At 35.0% G+C, this 19,518-nt stretch overlaps 1 protein-coding gene across 1 annotated transcript; it reads left to right on the top strand.

The window, feature by feature from the left end:
- The first annotated feature begins 5,233 nt into the window (after nucleotides 1-5,233).
- Nucleotides 5,234-18,025, top strand: LOC124355522 (E3 ubiquitin-protein ligase AMFR-like). The gene is made up of 3 exons (XM_046806686.1): nucleotides 5,234-5,378; nucleotides 8,550-8,744; nucleotides 16,657-18,025. The coding sequence occupies exons 1-3, from the start codon at nucleotides 5,367-5,369 to the stop codon at nucleotides 16,657-16,659; spliced, it is 210 nt and encodes a 69-aa protein (XP_046662642.1). The 5' UTR covers nucleotides 5,234-5,366; the 3' UTR covers nucleotides 16,660-18,025.
- Nucleotides 18,026-19,518: the final 1,493 nt, after the last annotated feature.

The following is a 19,518-nucleotide window of genomic DNA, read 5'->3' as shown; positions in this document are numbered from 1 at the left end:
GATTTAAATTAAGATACTTCTTTCCCTCAAACATAGCGTTGAAACTTTGATTCTATTTATAAAAAATCGTATTACAGTTATATATGTAATTTAATAAGTTTTAGAAAACTGTGTGACATGTTATTTGTGAAGAATAAGCTATCACACATACGTATAAAAAATGAACATTTATAAAAAATTTATTTTAATTTTCAAAATTGGGATTTATTACAATAACAGTTTTGACTTCAAAATGAGTTGTGCATCTTTTCACTATTTACTTCTTGAAAAGCGGTAAAAAAATCATTAATGGGGATAAAATTCTGTGAAACTCAGCTCTTAGGGTACCTTCACAAATAACATGTTCTGATCCTTGTTGGGTAAGTTATGAACAATCATAAGTAGTTCATAGTTAATTCCTTCATCCTTTAAATACATATGTCAAAAAACCGAATTGTTTACTTATGGGTAAAAGTTAACTACGCTTTTTACGTCATAGTTACGTACAGGATCAAGTTTTATGGAATTTCAATCTTCTCAAGACCAATCTTATTCTGATTTTTAAACTTAATTGTTGCTGGTAAATAGTTGTTTGTAAATTTGAACTACTCCTATAACAAGTCCAAAAACTGTTCGCAAACACAAGCTGGGACATTGGGTGGATGACTTGCGGAGTGTACAATTGAAGATACTAACTAGAATTCCTGTCTCTACTGTAATTTAATATACCCAGTGACTAAGTATTGCACTATAACCGAAACACTTCTACAGTGTGTCTTTACACCATCTTCATTTTAGTTCCTCTAATTTCAGTAATAACTCCACGAACTGCAGCATCACTCACTATAGTACTACACCATCCACAAGCAGCACGCCTTCTTATCTTGAAACCGGAAGCGGAAATATGAATCAAGCAGGCGAGATAATAAGACGTCATTACATGTAGTCAAGCTGACATCTTGATAATCGGGCGATAATCTAATATCGATTATAATGATAAAGTTTAGATTATGCCAGACAAATCGAAAGTGGTGGTGTTTTCATTTAAATTCATACAGACACGAATTTTTACGGCTGGTTTTGTACAACAAATATTGCTCTATACGCCTTTGGAATAATGCTTTTCATATGCAGTAATAGTGCTTTTCAACATACAGTAATTACCTTTCTAACAGCACGCATTAGATTGACCGATTAACGCAGATTACACTATTTAATGAAATACAAATCAACACAGAATGTATTTTTATAACATGTACTTAACAGATGGCCAACACATATTGTTGTGTTGCTTCACCATTCATTGATATTTCTCATTGTATTGCAATAAATTTCCTCCATATAAACTTCCACACTGCCTGTTTATAGCATTCATTACGTGCAATAAATTTGTTTTATGATTACTAATTCATTACTCAACAATATTCTTACTATATCATTAAACACATTAATTTAATGTCTTCGCCTGAACATTTGACGATGAAAGGTTTGTAAAGGAAACAGGGTTTTCTGGACATTTGCCATCAAAGCATTACTATCGACATCTGCAATCTGATCTCTTCTTCAGGTAAATAACTAACCTAACACATAATTACAATCTAGATTATGATTTTTTTATTTTAACCTATACTGTAATCATGAGATCAGATTTCAGATCTCGAAACGTAGTGCTATTAATATTTTGTATCACTAAACGATGGCAAATATCAGGAAAAAGAACATTTTGTGTTTGGTCATTAAAAGGTGACATTAAACAACTCGATACAGAATTTTCACTCTTTTCAAGAGCTCCACGTAAGGCGTAAACACCCTTTGCGAAAGTTCGAGCTTTTGGATATAATTAGAACAGAGTTACGGAAAAACCAATGTGTCTCCAGACAACGTCTCTACCTGATGTAGTCAGTAAGATATTGATTTACTTTACATGTGCTACAGAGCATAATTTTTTTTGTATATTTCACGTGATATATTTCAATATTAGAACAGAGTTACGGAAAAACCAAGGTGTCCCCAGACAACGTCTCTACCTGATGTAGTCAGTAAGATATTTATTTACTTTACATGTGCTACAGAGCATCATTTTTTTTGTATATTTCACGTGATATATTTCAATATTAGAACAGAGTTACGGAAAAACCAAGGTGTCTCCAGACAACGTCTCTACCTGATGTAGTCAGTAAGATATTGATTTACTTTACATGTGCTACAGAGCATCATTTTTTTTGTATATTTCACGTGATATATTTCAATATTAGAACAGAGTTACGGAAATATCAAGGTGTCTCCAGACAACGTCTCTACCTGATGTAGTCAGTAAGATATTGATTTACTTTACATGTGCTACAGAGCATCATTTTTTTTGTATATTTCACGTGATATATTTCAATATTAGAACAGAGTTACGGAAAAACCAAGGTGTCTCCAGACAACGTCTCTACCTGATGTAGTCAGTAAGATATTGATTTACTTTACATGTGCTACAGAGCATCATTTTTTTTGTATATTTCACGTGATATATTTCAATATTAGAACAGAGTTACGGAAATATCAAGGTGTCTCCAGACAACGTCTCTACCTGATGTAGTCAGTAAGATATTGATTTACTTTACATGTGCTACAGAGCATCATTTTTTTTGTATATTTCACGTGATATATTTCAATATTAGAACAGAGTTACGGAAATATCAAGGTGTCTCCAGACAACGTCTCTACCTGATGTAGTCAGTAAGATATTTATTTACTTTACATGTGCTACAGAGCATCATTTTTTTTGTATATTTCACGTGATATATTTCAATATTAGAACAGAGTTACGGAAAAACCAAGGTGTCTCCAGACAACGTCTCTACCTGATGTAGTCAGTAAGATATTGATTTACTTTACATGTGCTACAGAGCATAATTTTTTTGTATATTTCACGTGATATATTTCAATATTAGAACAGAGTTACGGAAAAACCAAGGTGTCCCCAGACAACGTCTCTACCTGATGTAGTCAGTAAGATATTTATTTACTTTACATGTGCTACAGAGCATCATTTTTTTTGTATATTTCACGTGATATATTTCAATATTAGAACAGAGTTACGGAAAAACCAAGGTGTCTCCAGACAACGTCTCTACCTGATGTAGTCAGTAAGATATTGATTTACTTTACATGTGCTACAGAGCATCATTTTTTTGTATATTTCACGTGATATATTTCAATATTAGAACAGAGTTACGGAATAAAACCAAGGTGTCTCCAGACAACGTCTCTACCTGATGTAGTCAGTAAGATATTGATTTACTTTACATGTGCTACAGAGCATCATTTTTTTTGTATATTTCACGTGATATATTTCAATATTAGAACAGAGTTACGGAAAAAACCAAGGTGTCTCCAGACAACGTCTCTACCTGATGTAGTCAGTAAGATATTGATTTACTTTACATGTGCTACAGAGCATCATTTTTTTTGTATATTTCACGTGATATATTTCAATATTAGAACAGAGTTACGGAAAAACCAAGGTGTCCCCAGACAACGTCTCTACCTGATGTAGTCAGTAAGATATTTATTTACTTTACATGTGCTACAGAGCATCATTTTTTTGTATATTTCGCGTGATATATTTCAATATTAGAACAGAGTTACGGAAAAACCAAGGTGTCTCCAGACAACGTCTCTACCTGATGTAGTCAGTAAGATATTGATTTACTTTACATGTGCTACAGAGCATCATTTTTTTGTATATTTCACGTGATATATTTCAATATTAGAACAGAGTTACGGAAAAACCAAGGTGTCTCCAGACAACGTCTCTACCTGATGTAGTCAGTAAGGTATTGATTTACTTTACATGTGCTACAGAGCATCATTTTTTTTGTATATTTCACGTGATATATTTCAATATTAGAACAGAGTTACGGAAAAACCAAGGTGTCTCCAGGACAACGTCTCTACCTGATGTAGTCAGTAAGATATTGATTTACTTTACATGTGCTACAGAGCATCATTTTTTTTGGGGGGGGGGGTGGGGGGGGGGGGGGGTGGGGGGGGGGGGGGGTGGGGGGGGGGGGGGGTGGGGGGGGGGGGGGGTGGGGGGGGGGGGGGGTGGGGGGGGTTTCTATTTTGGATTATGAATAACATCCATAGATAAAATATAATTGAAATAAATTTTATGTATATATGTAAAAATGAGTAATCTGAAATCTAGAAACAAATTTTAAATCTAAATATAAAAGTTGTAAAATAGATCCATCTAAAGATCAATTTGTTTTGTTATCAGCTTATACTTGATTTCTGCAACTGAAGGAATAGAGTGGTTTCAGTTTATGGTTAAAATTATTACTCGAGCCTCCTTCATAATAAGAAGTCTTTCTGTTAAAGATCTGCTCCCAGGAGAGTTTATGTCTGGCTGGTTATACCTTCCAGTTGAACCTACACTAGATAAAACAAAGACCGATGTGTCACTAAAATCTGGGCAACCTTATGAGAGTCCATGAGCGACACATCATTAATAGCAAATGAGATATTGTGGTGCAAGGGTAGATCGATTGATAGGTCTAGTCTATTGTAGATTGCTGGTGGGCCTCCATAAGTGTTAGGGGCTGTTGCTAGCCTAGACATGAGGATGTGGCACCTCCTGCCTTTTGACTGGGGGAGGCTAGAACAGATCTGGCTTCCCCTTCTTCCAATGAAACATGACCGAGATTAATGCCAAAAATTCTTCCTCATGGATCTTGACAGGAGGCGGCCCCTACCCCCAACCTTATCCATCTAGAATATCCTGTCACTCCGGAAGCAGTGCAAAGGTCATTAGGACTATGTAACATTTCTCAGCTTCTTGTCCTAAAACAACAACAAAAATTAAAGATCTGGATGCCTGCCAATTGTGTGTAAAAAACTGTCAGATTCTTTTGCATGAGACCCTATTGTTTACAATTTTAACCTGTATGTGAAGTGCATTATTGTCAAGTATTGTGTTACTGTATTATTAAATATGTGAATATCATGAGCATAGCCCAATTCAGGAGGTGCATATTTTATTCTTGCAGAAGTTTATTTTACAAATGACAAATAAACGTGCTTCCTAGAATTGTGTAAATTTATATTTAGATTAATCAAAGGTTAGATTAAAATAAATGTCTCGTTGATAAATAAACTATTCTAAAATACCTGTATATTTATAAGTAATAGTATTTCTCTTTATACAATTTATTTGTTAAAGTTTATTGACATCAACACAGTTTTTTTTTACCTTATCAATATGTTGCTGTGTTAACTGAGTGACTGATCTGATAGGTTCCCGGTATGTGTCTTGGTTGCCCAGTTTCTCGGTGGAAGTGACTCATACCCAACTCCTGCACACCAACCAGCCAACTCACACTTCACAACTAGACGCCATGGCCCGAACTGTGAGTAAGCTAATGTTTTTAGTGATATTTTCCCAAGTATGGCCATTTGCTCATTTATAAATCTGCCAATTGTTACAAACTGTGTCCTCAAAACTCATAAATAATTATTTCAGTTCCATCAAAGCGGAGGGATAGTAACGTCTGTGTATAGTTGTTTTACTATTATCAGTTTCGTTGCTTCATAATACGATCAAGCGCAGCCATATTTACACAACACCATAGTGGCATAACCAGGATTGAATGTTTTAAACTATATACTTGCATAAATTTTAATTATTTAGTAATTTTTTCTAAGATTTAACATTTAATATTGGATGAATTAAGGAGTTGTGTTCCTTTTCTGATATTACTTGACTACCTGAGACTGGAGCTTCTTTATACATTGTTGAAACAACATTTAAGATATTCCCATTCCATTTCTCAAAAATCCATACTAAATGTGCTTTGATTAGTGTGCCAGAAATGATCCTAGATTTTCAATCATCAGACAAGAAATGTTAGTAGGTAATTTAAAACTATTGTTTCATCATTCAATAGAACTACTTTACGTAATTCCTATTCTTATTATCTCACCATCTGGATTTCCTCATATCCAGCTCTATACAATACCTTATGAGTTTTGAATAAAATAACAATTAAATAAAAAACATTTAGCTACTTCATAAGAATTTCAAATTAAAGGAATACATCTACTGGACTTTTTGTTGATTAGCATGATAATTATTAGTAAAATTTACTATAGTTTAATAATATTAAAGACCTGTGGCCTGTTCTGTGACCTCCAGAAGGCTTTTGATTGTGTAGACCATGAAATTTTGTTAAATAAATTGGAGTATTATGGCATCAGGGGAGTTGCTCTTAATTGGTTTAGTAGCTTTCTGAGGGATCGCAGCCAGGTAGTAGAGATAGTTCAAAACAGTGCTGGTTCTGTTCATAAATATGTATCTCCTGCCCGCTATTTGGAGGCAGGCGTACCCCAAGGGTCAGTTTTTAGGTCCAATATTATTTTTAATTTTTATAAACGACTTACCCAAGCAGTTCAATTTATGTGACAAATTAATTCTCTTTGCTGATGACACCACTAGTTTGATTAAATCTGACAATAAAACTGAACTATCTCAAAAATTATATGATAACATTAGTTTGATTTTTAAACTGGCTTAAAGCTAACAAAACTATCCTTAAATATTTCCAAAACATCCATACTTAATTTTCACTTTATTAGAAACTTTAGAGAACAACTTGAAATAACTTTTTACCAAAGTAAACTTACTTCTACAAAAAATTGTAAATTTCTTGGTGTTACTTTAGATGACAATCTTAGATGGGAAAATCACATCAGTCAGTTAAATGGGAAACTAAATTCAGCATGTTATGCTATTCGTAAAATTAGAGACTTGACTGACTTAAGAACAGCAAAAACTATTTATTTTGGCTATTTCGAATCTGTGTTGAGATATGGAATTGTTTCCTGGGGAAGTTCACCATTTATTGAACAGGTTTTCAAAACTCAAAAGAGAGCAATCCGAATTCTAAGAAATTTTGAAATTTAATCAGTCATGTAGAGGACATTTTTTTAATCTTCAAATTTTAACAGTAAGAAGTATTTACATAATGGAAGTTTTAACTCAAACATATAAAAGAATACAGTCCAATCCCTTTATCTCCCATCATAACTACACAACACGTAATAGTTATTCTCTACCTGTTCCTATACACAGAACAACCCATTTTAAAACATCTTTCTCTTACAATAGTCAGCATTTTTTTAACAAATTACCTTTAGCATGGAGAGAGATTCCTACATTAAAGGCTTTCAAAAAAATTATTAAAGAATACATGCGTCAAACTGAAATTTATACTTTTGACGATTTTCGTCCGAATTCACCAGAAAATAATTAAGATGTGAAATATCATACCACCTAGTATTAGCTATATGTTACTTGTGTTGTAGTTAGTATTTTTTAAATTGTTATTTAGTATTTAGTGTTATTATTTCTTGACGAGCCTTATAACATTGTAATGTTCTATTGGGCTAATAAATCATTTCATTTCATTAATTTATCTATTTTTTTATTCCCTCTGATTACATGGTTCAAGCACACATATCATAACTCAAACAGTGATATTCAAAGTAACATGACAAATGTACTGTAACATGTATTTTTTATACTATAATAAAACTATGAACAAAAATAATTGTTTTATTTTACTACAGTACAAGACATATCAAATCAAAGTGATAAAAATGTAATAAAAATATCAGTTATACAAATATTTTTCATCCTTGTGTTGTTTTTGAGATTATAATATAAATATCTATATAAGTTTTTTACTTGTTCCTATTAATACAGTAGTTTACTATACTCTCAAGTTTGAGAACAATATCTGCAGCATTGTACATTATCTGATAGTTATAAATGTCCATCACAGTCAATATTTAACATATATTTTGAAATCTTGCTGTTTACAAATCTGCTAAATTGCTGTTAAATTCTGGTTGGGAATTCATCCGCCGCTGTGATGATTGTTGATTGCAGCATCTACTTGTTGTAGATTTCTAGTGGTTTCAAATAGGGTTAGCAAAGCCTGTAACAGTGTGAAGTAATAAATTAAGCTTTTAAATTTGAATTTTTTTATTTTGCTTAGCTAAGGTTCCTAGCAAATTCTCTTTTGTCAGCTTATTTGCCTGTGTGTCTGTTTTCCGCTGGTTATTTCAATTGAGCTATGAACTTGAAATTTTGCATGTAACGTAACTTTTTACACAGGCAATGTAGTATTTGGTGATAGGTAAGATACCTATGTATCTACAGGATGTATCAAGAACTTTTTCATCTGTAGACTTCAAATGTTGTATTAAATTTAATTTCTACATAGACAAGAATTAGTTTGAAGAAGGTGCATATCTCTGAACTTTCACTGAGTGTCATTGAAGTTTTATCAGTAGGCCAGCAGATTTCCTCTTTAATCTGCTTTGTCCAAATTTTCTTTCTGGCTGTCCACAAGACATGTCGAGAATGAAATGAGGTATAGACTTGAACAGTGGTGTGGCGTATACTTGCCTTGTATATAATTACACATTTTTTTAATTTTCATCATTTAAAGTTTACAGATTGCAGATAGAAAATGTAATATGTAAAAGATATGATTTTTATTTTGTGATTGTTGCAGGTACAACAGCTGTTCCCACATCTGCCGCTGAGTGTAATCATTGATGACCTCCACATTACCCGCTCCGTGGAGCTCACAGTGGAGAATGTGTTGGAGGGCCATGTGCAGGCCCCCACTGCAAAGCCCCCCGCCTTCTCCACCCACTCCGACTACCACCTCGCCACCCCCACTCACTTGGCAGCATACCACATCCAGGTATAGGAGCAATAGTTTGCAGATTAGTGGATGCATTGGAAAATGTAAACTTATTTACTATCTGAAGGATCAGTAAATGATCGTCGTAATAGGATGTTTGTTGTGCTATTGCCTTGTAAATTGCCTTGACTCATAAGCTGTCTACAATAATGTCCTAATATGAGTTGACAATAATGAATCATTAGAATAAGAAGCAAAATTAATGTAGTTTGTTTGCTATTTGGTGCAGAACAAAAAATAAAAATCACATTTTCCCCACAAATTACTGAAAATAAAGAATTCATATTAAAAAATAGAAAATTAATGTAGCATTTGGGTGTCAAATGGTAATACAATAATTCTAAATAGTTAACATTAAATAATTTGATGCTAAATAACATAAAAAACCTAGTAAAAACAGCATTTATGATAAGTATTAATTTGCTACCTAATATCTGTTTAATTGGGAATGAACCCTTTATGGATCTTAATGGCCAGTGCGTTAAGTTTAAAATTTTAGGTTTAGGATTTTCTTCTTAAGCAGTGTGTAGATTAATTTAATACAACTTTAACTGAAAGAAGTAATCTTAAATGGAATAAATTATGGATATGACTTAAGAATTCTGATAATTAGCAATCTTGTAGAGAAAATAAACAAACCATATAAAAATGAGTGAACAAAAATTAATAAAAAGATGGTAATACTTACTAAGTTAAAGCAGATTTTTCTGTCTTGTTTGGAGAGGGGGGGGGGGGACAATCCCGTCAGTCAGTTGTCAGTTAGTCTACAGAGATAAGTGACTCTATCTCCTCACTGCTGATAAAAACCAACAACTCCTTGATTTTCTTTCTTAAAAACCTCGAGAGAGGGGAGAATCAAACAGTTTGAAATTTCTAAAGTGATCATTTCGATATAAGGGATGTGCTAGATAAAAACTGTTTGTTGTTGCAAATGATTTGTGTTGGAATACCGACTATATTTGCATATCTTGTGTTATAAAATGTGGGATTATAGAATAACTTGAGCCGAAATGTTTGTAAATATGAATAAATAATACTTCAATAAAAATTATTTAATTGTCATAATTCCAGTTTATTAAAACAATAAATCAGATGGATGTCTTCTACACTTTGCAAAACAAACTTTTAAATTTCTTAACTAAAGCTTAACTTTTAATATGTGAAGAAAAAGCACCTCCAAGCTAGAATGCCATAAGAAAAAATGCCATTGTATTTGCTGGTTCTATGCGCAGACACTAGTGCTTGATGATAGGACAGAATTTTTTTTTTCTGTAAATATCCATACATTTTTACTGAAATTGAATATATTCTGGAAGCTCATTTTATAAGCTACCATGTCTATTATCTAAAAGGAGAAGGTAGGTGATATGACTTTTGTAGTTTTTAAAATATAAATCCCTGAAATGAAATTAATGGAAACATGGCATTCTTAGGCTTGTATTTCTCACAAGGTCAAGTTATAAGTAGAGTTCAAATGAAAGTATTTGGTGTATTTGTTGGTTGTACCGAACCGACCTTGTGTACTGGTAAAATCATTGTCTCGTACTGAAAGTTTGTGCACCGCAACCCTCTGACTCACAATGCTGAACTGTAGACTGCCTATGATAGCGCTGTGTTGGTAATTTTTAGTTCTCTTTATTTTTCCAAATTGGCTACATGTATGTTCTAAACATTACAGAAGGGAAAGTTATTAGGTACACACGATATTATGTTGATACATTGAGAAAAACCAAGCATCTTAAAATGGGTGGTATGTGTAGTGTATTTAGTGTGAGAAGTACTAAGTTGGTAGGTATCCATAGTGATATTTAATGTCTGCACCAGTGATGTTGGCAGTATGTATTGTCAGGCGATGTAACATACGATGTGGTCTAAAAGAATAAAGAATGCTCATAGGCTGCTCTCCTGTGACGTCACATCACGCCACTACCCTACAACCAACGGTCCAAGCTGGCCAGCCAGAGTCCACCCGGAGTCCACCACCAGACACCGTCATGTAAACCTCCGCGTCCCGTCCGTTCCTTTACGAGCGGTCCTAGAGCAATGTTACTCTAAATGTGTAGTTTAATTATTCTTCCCGACCCATAGAGAGTACAGTGTCGACCCGCATACATTACAGTGGCGACGAGGAAAACAACTGCAACAGTGGAACGTCGCTTACAGTGGCGACGAGGAAAACAACTGCAACAGTGGAACGTCGCTTACAGTGGCGACGAGGAAAACAACTGCAACAGTGAATTACAGTGATTTAGTGCGGAAGGGCAACAAGCGTAATGAACACGTGCAAATAACAACGAATGTGCAGGGACATTCGGGACATTGAAAACAGTGAATTACAGTGATATAGTGCGGAAGGGCAACTATCGTAATGAACACGTGCAAATAAACCGCGAATGTGCAAGGACATTCCGGACATTCCAACGGTCGGGAGTAGTATGGTACGCCGATCGATATAAACTATTCTTGGTGTAAGCAAGCGCACAAGCTGATTTTAATCGTTGCAATTAATGCCGTTAGACGATTATTTTTACCGGGGGACATTTTAAACAGTTATTACGGAGTGTACAAGAAAACAAAATGGCAACTATCGGGTCTATGGGTTATTTTGATAGTGCGGAAGAATCGTGGCAGTCTTATATAGAGAGATTTGAGTTTTTTTATTGATTGTAATGATATCGATAATTCAAAGAAACTAAGCACTTTGTTGACAGTTATGGGTGTAAGGACCTATACGTTACTGAAAGACTTAATTACACCAGACAAACCGTCTGACAAGTCGTACAAGGAAATTGTGGACACTATAGCGAATCATCTGCATCCCAAGCCTTCTTTTATCACGGAAAGATTTAAATTTAGTAGGCGGAATCAATTGGATCATGAAACGGTTAGCGATTATATTGTGCATTTAAAACAGTTATCTAAGTATTGTGAATTTGGTGATAAATTGCCAGACTACTTAAGGGACAGATTAGTCGCGGGTCTGCGAGACCAACAGATACAGAAAAGACTTCTCGGGGAGGAGAACCTCACTTATGAAAAAGCCGTGCAACTAGCTACTGCAATGGAATTTGCTGAGAAGGGGGCGGCCCAGATGACAACTGCAGGAGGACGTATTCACCGGATGCAGAGCAGCGGGTCGATACCGAAAAGGACACAGGCGGCGAGCATCGCAGCGAGACGGTCATCGGACGGCGGGAAGGCGCTGGGAGACATCACCTGCTATTGTTGCGGCAAGCGAGGATCACACACAGCATCGCAATGTCGGTTTCGTGAGTACACGTGTAATCATTGTAAAAAGAAGGGACACCTTGAAAGAGTTTGTAGATCGAAAAATTATGTTAACAAACCTAATGAGAACAAACCAAATGTTTTTACAAATAGGTCTAAGGAGCCTTCAGCTAAAGGGAAACAGTTTTACAGCAATAAAAAGCAATATGTTTATAAAGGTAGGCAGCACTATGTAGAGGAAAGTAAAGAATCAGCAGAGTCCGGTTCAGATAATCACGGGAAACATAAAGACAATGACGATGTGTATGACATTTCCAATCTATTTACGGTTAAAGAAATAGAAACTAAGATTAATAAAATTGAGCCAATAACGGTACAGTTATTAGTGGAAAGTAAGGAAATTGTATTTGAAGTCGATAGTGGAGCTTGTGTTTCAGTTATGTCAGAAAAAGATTGTAAGACTAAGTTAGGAAATATAAACATGTATCCAACTAGCTTAGTATTAAGTTCATATACACATGAAAAGATCAGGCCTTTAGGTAAGGTTATGGTCAATGTACAACATAGAGGTAAAGAGAAACAATTAGCTTTATACATCGTAGCTAATGGGGCTAATCCCTTGTTAGGGCGTGATTGGATGCAAGCATTAGATTTAACAGTTAGAGTGCCTAGTAATGTAAACAATGTACAGTCAGCTGATCGCACGAGCATGGTGGGGGTTGTGCCAACTGCAGGCGGCAGCGCGGCAGACGCATGCACGCCTGTCAGTGGAAGCCACAACACACCTGTAGAGGTAAACAAACAAACATCTGTCAATCCGTCTGTTGTCAACAACAACAAACAAGTATAATTACTGTACAATGAGTTTCCAAATGTATTTACGGATAAGTTGGGATGTTTCAAGGGTGCACCAGTTAAATTAAAGTTAAAAGAAAATGTAGTACCAAAATACTTTAAACCTAGGACGTTACCTTTTACACTTAAAGAAAAAGTAGAAGCCGAGCTGACTAGACTAGAAACAAGCGGAGAACGTTATTTCACCAGTAGATACCAGTGAATGGGGGACTCCCATTGTACCAATTATTAAGGCTAATGGGAAAATAAGAATTTGTGGGGATTATAAAATAACTGTAAATCCTTTCTTGGAGGTAGACCCGACACCCGTTACCGAAAATTGAAGAAAATATTTGCCAGCCTACAAAAATTCTCTAAAATAGATTTATCTTCAGCTTATCAGCAGCTTAAACTAGATGTAGATAGTCAAACGTATTGTACAATTAGCACACACAAAGGATTGTATGCTTACAATCGCCTATGTTTTGGTATCAGTTCAGCACCGGGAATATTTCCAGAGAATAATAGAACGAACATTACAAGGTATCCCGGGGGTAACTGTATTTTTAGATGACATTCTAGTAACAGGTAAAAACAATGAGGAACACATGCATAGACTTAGACTAGTGTGTCAAAGACTTGAAGACAATGGGTTCACAGTGAGCAAGAACAAATGTAAATTTTTCTGTGACAGTTTAGAATATTTAGGTTTTGTTATCAGTAAACAAGGGTTGCATACCGCACCTAGTAAGGTTGAAGCAATTGTCAAGGCACCTGAACCTCAAAATGTTGACACAGCTTAAAGCCTTCCTTGGTCTTGTTAATTACTATTTCACGTTTCATTCCTAGGATATCCACTATTTTAACCCAATGTATCAGTTGTTAAGAAAGGATACCGATTTTGTATTTAATTTAGCATGTAAGAAGGCACTACAAGAGATTAAGCAAAAGTTAATCTCTGCTGAAGTTTTAGCGCATTATGATCCTGCATTACCACTAGTGGTAGCCAGTGATGCTAGTCCATATGGCATTGCATCAGTTTTGAGTCAGATTCAATACGACGGTACAGAAAGACCTATATCATTCGCAAGTAGAGTGTTAAATAGCGCTGAGAAAAACTATTCACAAATAGATAAGGAAGCATTAAGCATTGTATTTGGTGTTAAGAAATTTAGTCAATATTTATATGGTACACAGTTTTTGTTAAAGACTGATCATAAGCCTTTAGTGGCTATTTTTGGACCAAAGAAAGGGTTACCTGCTTTCGCAGCCAGTAGGTTACAACGATACGCTTTGTTTTTAAGTGGTTTCCAATATGAGATTGTGTATGTTAAGTCCCAAAACCATGGCAATGCCGATGGTTTATCTAGATTACCTGTAAATAGTGAGATTAAAGATGAAATCTCGGATGATGACCTTAATATTAAATGTCATAGGTACCTATTTGCAGTGTTTTAGCTGAAAATGACATACCATTAAGCTATGTAGACATAAAAAGAGAATCAATGGTAGATAGTGAAATCAAAAAGGTAATATCCTATGTAGAATTAGGTTGGCCTATTGTAACTGAACCAGATCTAAAGCCATTTGAAATTAGACAGTCGGAATTAACCTTGGAGCAAGGAATCCTAATGTGGGGGTACAGGGTGGTAATACCTAAAAGGTTTCAGAATAAACATTCTGAACGAATTGCATACTTCACACATAGGTATTGTTCGCATGAAGGCATTAGCCCGTGCATATGTATGGTGGCCTAATATCGACCGGGACATAGAACAACTAGCTAACAGCTGTGCAGCCTGTTTGGAGGAACGAGCAAAACCGCCCAAGGCTTTCCTGCATCATTGGAATGTTCCGGAACGAGTTTGGTCTCGAATTCATATTGATTTTTTTGGACCTTTTCAGTCCAAGTTATTTTTGGTGGTAAAAGATGCGTACTCTAAGTGGCCAGAGGTGTTGCCCGTTGCTTCAACGGCAGCTGTTCACACGATTGTGAAATTAAGGGAATTATTTAGTAGGTATGGTATTGTAGACCACATAGTGTCCGACAACGGACCACCTTTTACCAGTCAAGAGTTTAAAGAATTTTTGATGTCAAATGGTATCAAACACACGTTTTCACCACCATACCACCCAGAAACCAATGGTTTGGCAGAACGGTCAGTCAGAACTATTAAAAATAAATTGAAAACAGCTCTTCATAATTCCAAGGATTTAGAATTAGCTTTGAGTAACTTCCTGTTCACTTATAGAAATACAGTGCATTCTACTACCAATCTATCGCCAGCTCAATTAATGTTGGGCAGATCGCTAAAGTCTAGGTTAGATTTAATTCGCCCAAATGTTAAAGCAATAATGTCAGATAATCAAGAAAAACAACGATTGTACTATAGGGGTAGTAAAACTAGACAGTTAGCTATTGGACAACCAATCATAGCCAGAGATTACAGAGGTAGAAATAAGTGGATACCAGGTGTGGTAGTTTCACGATTAGGACCAGTCACGTATTTAGTTGAACTGAATACGGGCATGAGGTGGAAACGACATATCGACCAGTTGGTAGGTTTACAGTGTAGTCCGGAAATGTCTGAGTTGACAACAATGCCTAGACTCCCAGACGCAAGCGTGGCAACAGAGCACACGCAGGAAACGATCGATATACAGTCGCGGGACAGAGCGAGCGCAAGGTCGCCAGTACTTTTAGCAACGACCTTGCCCCCCTCTCCGCAAAACCATAACAATAACAGAAACGCTCAGGGGCAAAGCCCCAGCCCACGTACAAATGTAAACAATAACAGTTCCAGCGTTTCACCCAAACAAATGACACCTGTTAGACGATACCCACTAAGGGATCGTAAACCTTTAGTCAAAATGGACTTGTAAATACAACCCAATTGTGACTTGTATATAATTAATATTGTTTAAGCATTATTATTATCGATTTGTTAATTGTGTTCATTCAATGTGTTATTAATTGCTATATTCTGATTTATTGGTTTTGATTGAAGTGTTTGTGATTTGTGTTAAATGATTATATTGAGTTTGTGTTTTGTTCTCTATAATCTATACTTACAAAAATAAAGAGTATAATGTCAATTTTCTTATTCATTGTAATTGATTTAAAATTGGAGAATTGTAAGACAAATTGTAATTGATAAATTTCTAAAATTGTAGGGGACTTATGTATTTAAGGGGAGGATTGTAGTGTATTTAGTGTGAGAAGTACTAAGTTGGTAGGTATCCATAGTGATATTTTAATGTCTGCACCAGTGATGTTGGCAGTATGTATTGTCAGGCGATGTAACATACGATGTGGTCTAAAAGAATAAAGAATGCTCATAGGCTGCTCTCCTGTGACGTCACATCACGCCACTACCCTACAACCAACGGTCCAAGCTGGCCAGCCAGAGTCCACCCGGAGTCCACCACCAGACACCGTCATGTAACCTCCGCGTCCCGTCCGTTCCTTTACGAGCGGTCCTAGAGCAATGTTACTCTAAATGTGTAGTTTAATTATTCTTCCCGACCCATAGAGAGTACAGTGTCGACCCGCATACATTACAGTATGATGGATTGTCGATGAATTTCTCGCATATCCGCTAACGACAAAATTTGTTAATCACCGCAGCATCTTGGAATTTCCTACAAATACAGCTGGTGACTAAACATTCACCTTTCACCTCTGTTTAAGGGTTAAATATAGTATTTCAGTTGTTTATTTGGTTTAAAAATGAACTAGAAAATCAGAAATTTTTGACTGGGAATTTGAGAAGAGGTTTTGAGTGGCCACCCTGATATATGAATTTGATATTTAAAAAAAAAATGCTAATAGTACTACTCTTGTTTGTAGTGAGTCTGCAGAAGAAGAAGATGAACCTTTGAATGCAGGAAGCCGATTTTCCAAGTCTCCAAGCGAACGCGAAAGGATCCTCCATGTGCGGAAGGAGAAGTTACTTCTGGGGGCACGACGCCGATACTTGGAGAGACATCCTACCACCAGCTGAAGTGTCTGATATTGCCAACCACCGCTGAATCACTTTGTACTGTCAAAGCTTGTTTTCAAATTTGAACCGCTAAATATAGATTCACTTAAAACATTCACTTTATTTTCGTTATAAATTAATTGTATAGTTTGTAAATTCACTGTTATGTTATTCATAGATTCAGTAAGTTTAAACTCTTCCCTTCTTAAATTTTTATGGAAATTTTCGTCCCAATAGTAAATTTAAAGCCAAGCTTCTAGAGATGTAATTAAATTTTTTATAATACGGGCTTATTATCACTATCTGATGATTCGGCACTTAATCTAACAAGTAATATTTTAATGAGTACTTTTGTAAATGAAGAAATGAAAGACTGTATTATTTAATAAGAAGATATCGTGATATTTTTAGAATGGTTATGACGTACTTTCAATTATGTTTTCACATAGCTTTAAGGTAATTAGTGTAATGTAAAGATTTATGTTGTACATATACTGTATTATTTATTTTCTAAGATCACACAAAACTCCTGCTCTTGTATTCTGCTAGGCGATCTGAATCTAGTCTAGTTTTGTATTATATTTGTAGCTATTATAAAGTAAATGCTTAATCCTTCGCAAGCATAACTTATGTCAATTTAACTGCCCTTGCATAACACTAAATTAAGGCAAATGAATTAACTTTACATTCTGCGGAAAGTCTGTTACTTACAGGTGTTAAGAAGGATGATCCATTAAATTATGAGAATAATAGTTGCAAAGCTAATTTTTTAATGACCTAATTAAAACATGATCAGATGGCCTATTGATCAGATCAGTTGAGTTCTGCCAGTTAAATACACAGTGAATGCGTTAGTTCTGTAAATTTGTGTTTAGTAATGTCAACATGCTTGTTTCAGAGAACTCGGTCAGTTAATCTTCAATTACCTTTAAAAGAAATTTGATTTGCATTAAATCCATGCAACAGTCTAGTTTTTAATTTTTAAACAAGTTCAAGATGACAAAGAGTTATTATTTCATTTTTCCCCATCAGTGTACCTATTTATCACCACATATTGTTTTATTGGGTATTCTCCTGGATGTATGTGTAAGCCATACCCTAAGTTCGTAAACTGTTGTAGTAATAATAGGTTACATGTGTATTGTATTTGTGTACAAACTTAAGTTTTGACTAGTGACTGAATTTAGCATAACGATATTATATTCTGCATTAGAATAAAATATTCTTTGTGCATAACTGAATTTATTTAGTCTTCCTGTTCCTTGTAATATGACATTGACAAAAATGTGCACAAGTAGTTCCAAATTTGAATCCACACATTTGTAATGTTTCCAGAACCGTTTACTTTATTTTCCTTTGTTCAATATTATTTTGCTTGAGAGTTTTGTTACGTTTTGTTTTTAGATGACATGAGTTGTACAGGTTTAATAAAGTTTTGTTAGATATTTTGTGTTTTTTTAGTCTTTTGTTTCTATTAATTTTTATATTATCACGAGAAGTGCAGATTGACCCTCCAGTTAATCATCCTGGAAGATTAGTGCTAGGCCAATGGCAATACACTTAATGAGGTGAACAAAGACATAAATTATATTGGCTTGTATTTTTAAACAAGGAGACAATAATTCTTATCAAATAGTGTCAATTTTATATATGTATGGGCTTCATAAAGTTGATGTACAGCAGTTGTGTAAGTTCTGTCATAACTTTACTCACCAGTGTAAAGGCAGCTTCAGAAAAAGAAAACAAGGAATTCACAGTCATATAATAAGTGACAACTTTATTACTGGATGACAAAATGGTAAAAGACTATTAATATAAATAACTGAGGAAAAGCAATTAATTATAGTTCCACCTATTCAATTGGTTAATTTGTCACTACTGTCAAATCAAATCAAATCAAATCAAAAATTCTTTATTTGTAATTTCATGGAGAAATACAATGGCGTCATGGTAGTAAAGTCATATTTTATATACAAAAGTGGTTTTTAATTGTACAAATTTTGATGTTGTTGTTTTAAGTCAGTGAATTCTTTGATCGAGTAAAAAGACCACTCCAGGAGCCATTCTTGAAGTTTCCTCTTAAAATGTTTTTGTCTGGAGATCTTCTTCAGGTAGTCAGGAAGGCAGTTAAACAATTTTGGTCCCATGTAGCTTGGCTTCTCTTCATATAGGCTGAGACGGTGGTTCGGCAAAATGAAATTGTTTCCATGCCTGGTGTTGTAATAATGGAGCTGTCCTGTTCTTGTTAGATTTTGATTAGTAGTGTAAAGAATAACTTCCTGGATGTAGAGGGATACTGATGTTAGTATCTTTAGTTCTTTAAATGTACTTCTGCAGGAGTCAAGTGGATTGAGGTTGGCTAAGATCCTAATCGCTTTTTTTTAATTACCAGGATACGTTGCACATTTTTTGCTGAGGAGTTGCCCCAGACTGTTATGCCATATCGAAGATGAGCCTCAAAAAGTGCAAAATAGGCAATTCTAGTTATCTCCTGAGTATTGGTAGCCTTTAGTCTTTTAAGGACATAGATGCAGGAGTTAAGTTTTGAACAAATTTTATCAATATGTGGTGTCCAGGTGAGTTTGTCATCAATAGTTACTCCCAAGTATTTCGCTTTATTATCTAGGTCAACTTCTGAGAGTCCTGTAAATTCAATTGTTCTTCTTCCAAAGTTTAGTTGTTGAGTCTTATGGTCGTTTAATACTAAGTCATTCTGATTACAATATTGT

This window comes from Homalodisca vitripennis, chromosome 2 (assembly GCF_021130785.1).
Source record: "Homalodisca vitripennis isolate AUS2020 chromosome 2, UT_GWSS_2.1, whole genome shotgun sequence".
Classification (NCBI taxonomy): domain Eukaryota; kingdom Metazoa; phylum Arthropoda; class Insecta; order Hemiptera; family Cicadellidae; genus Homalodisca; species Homalodisca vitripennis.
This window is presented reverse-complemented; position numbering and strand designations above follow the sequence as displayed.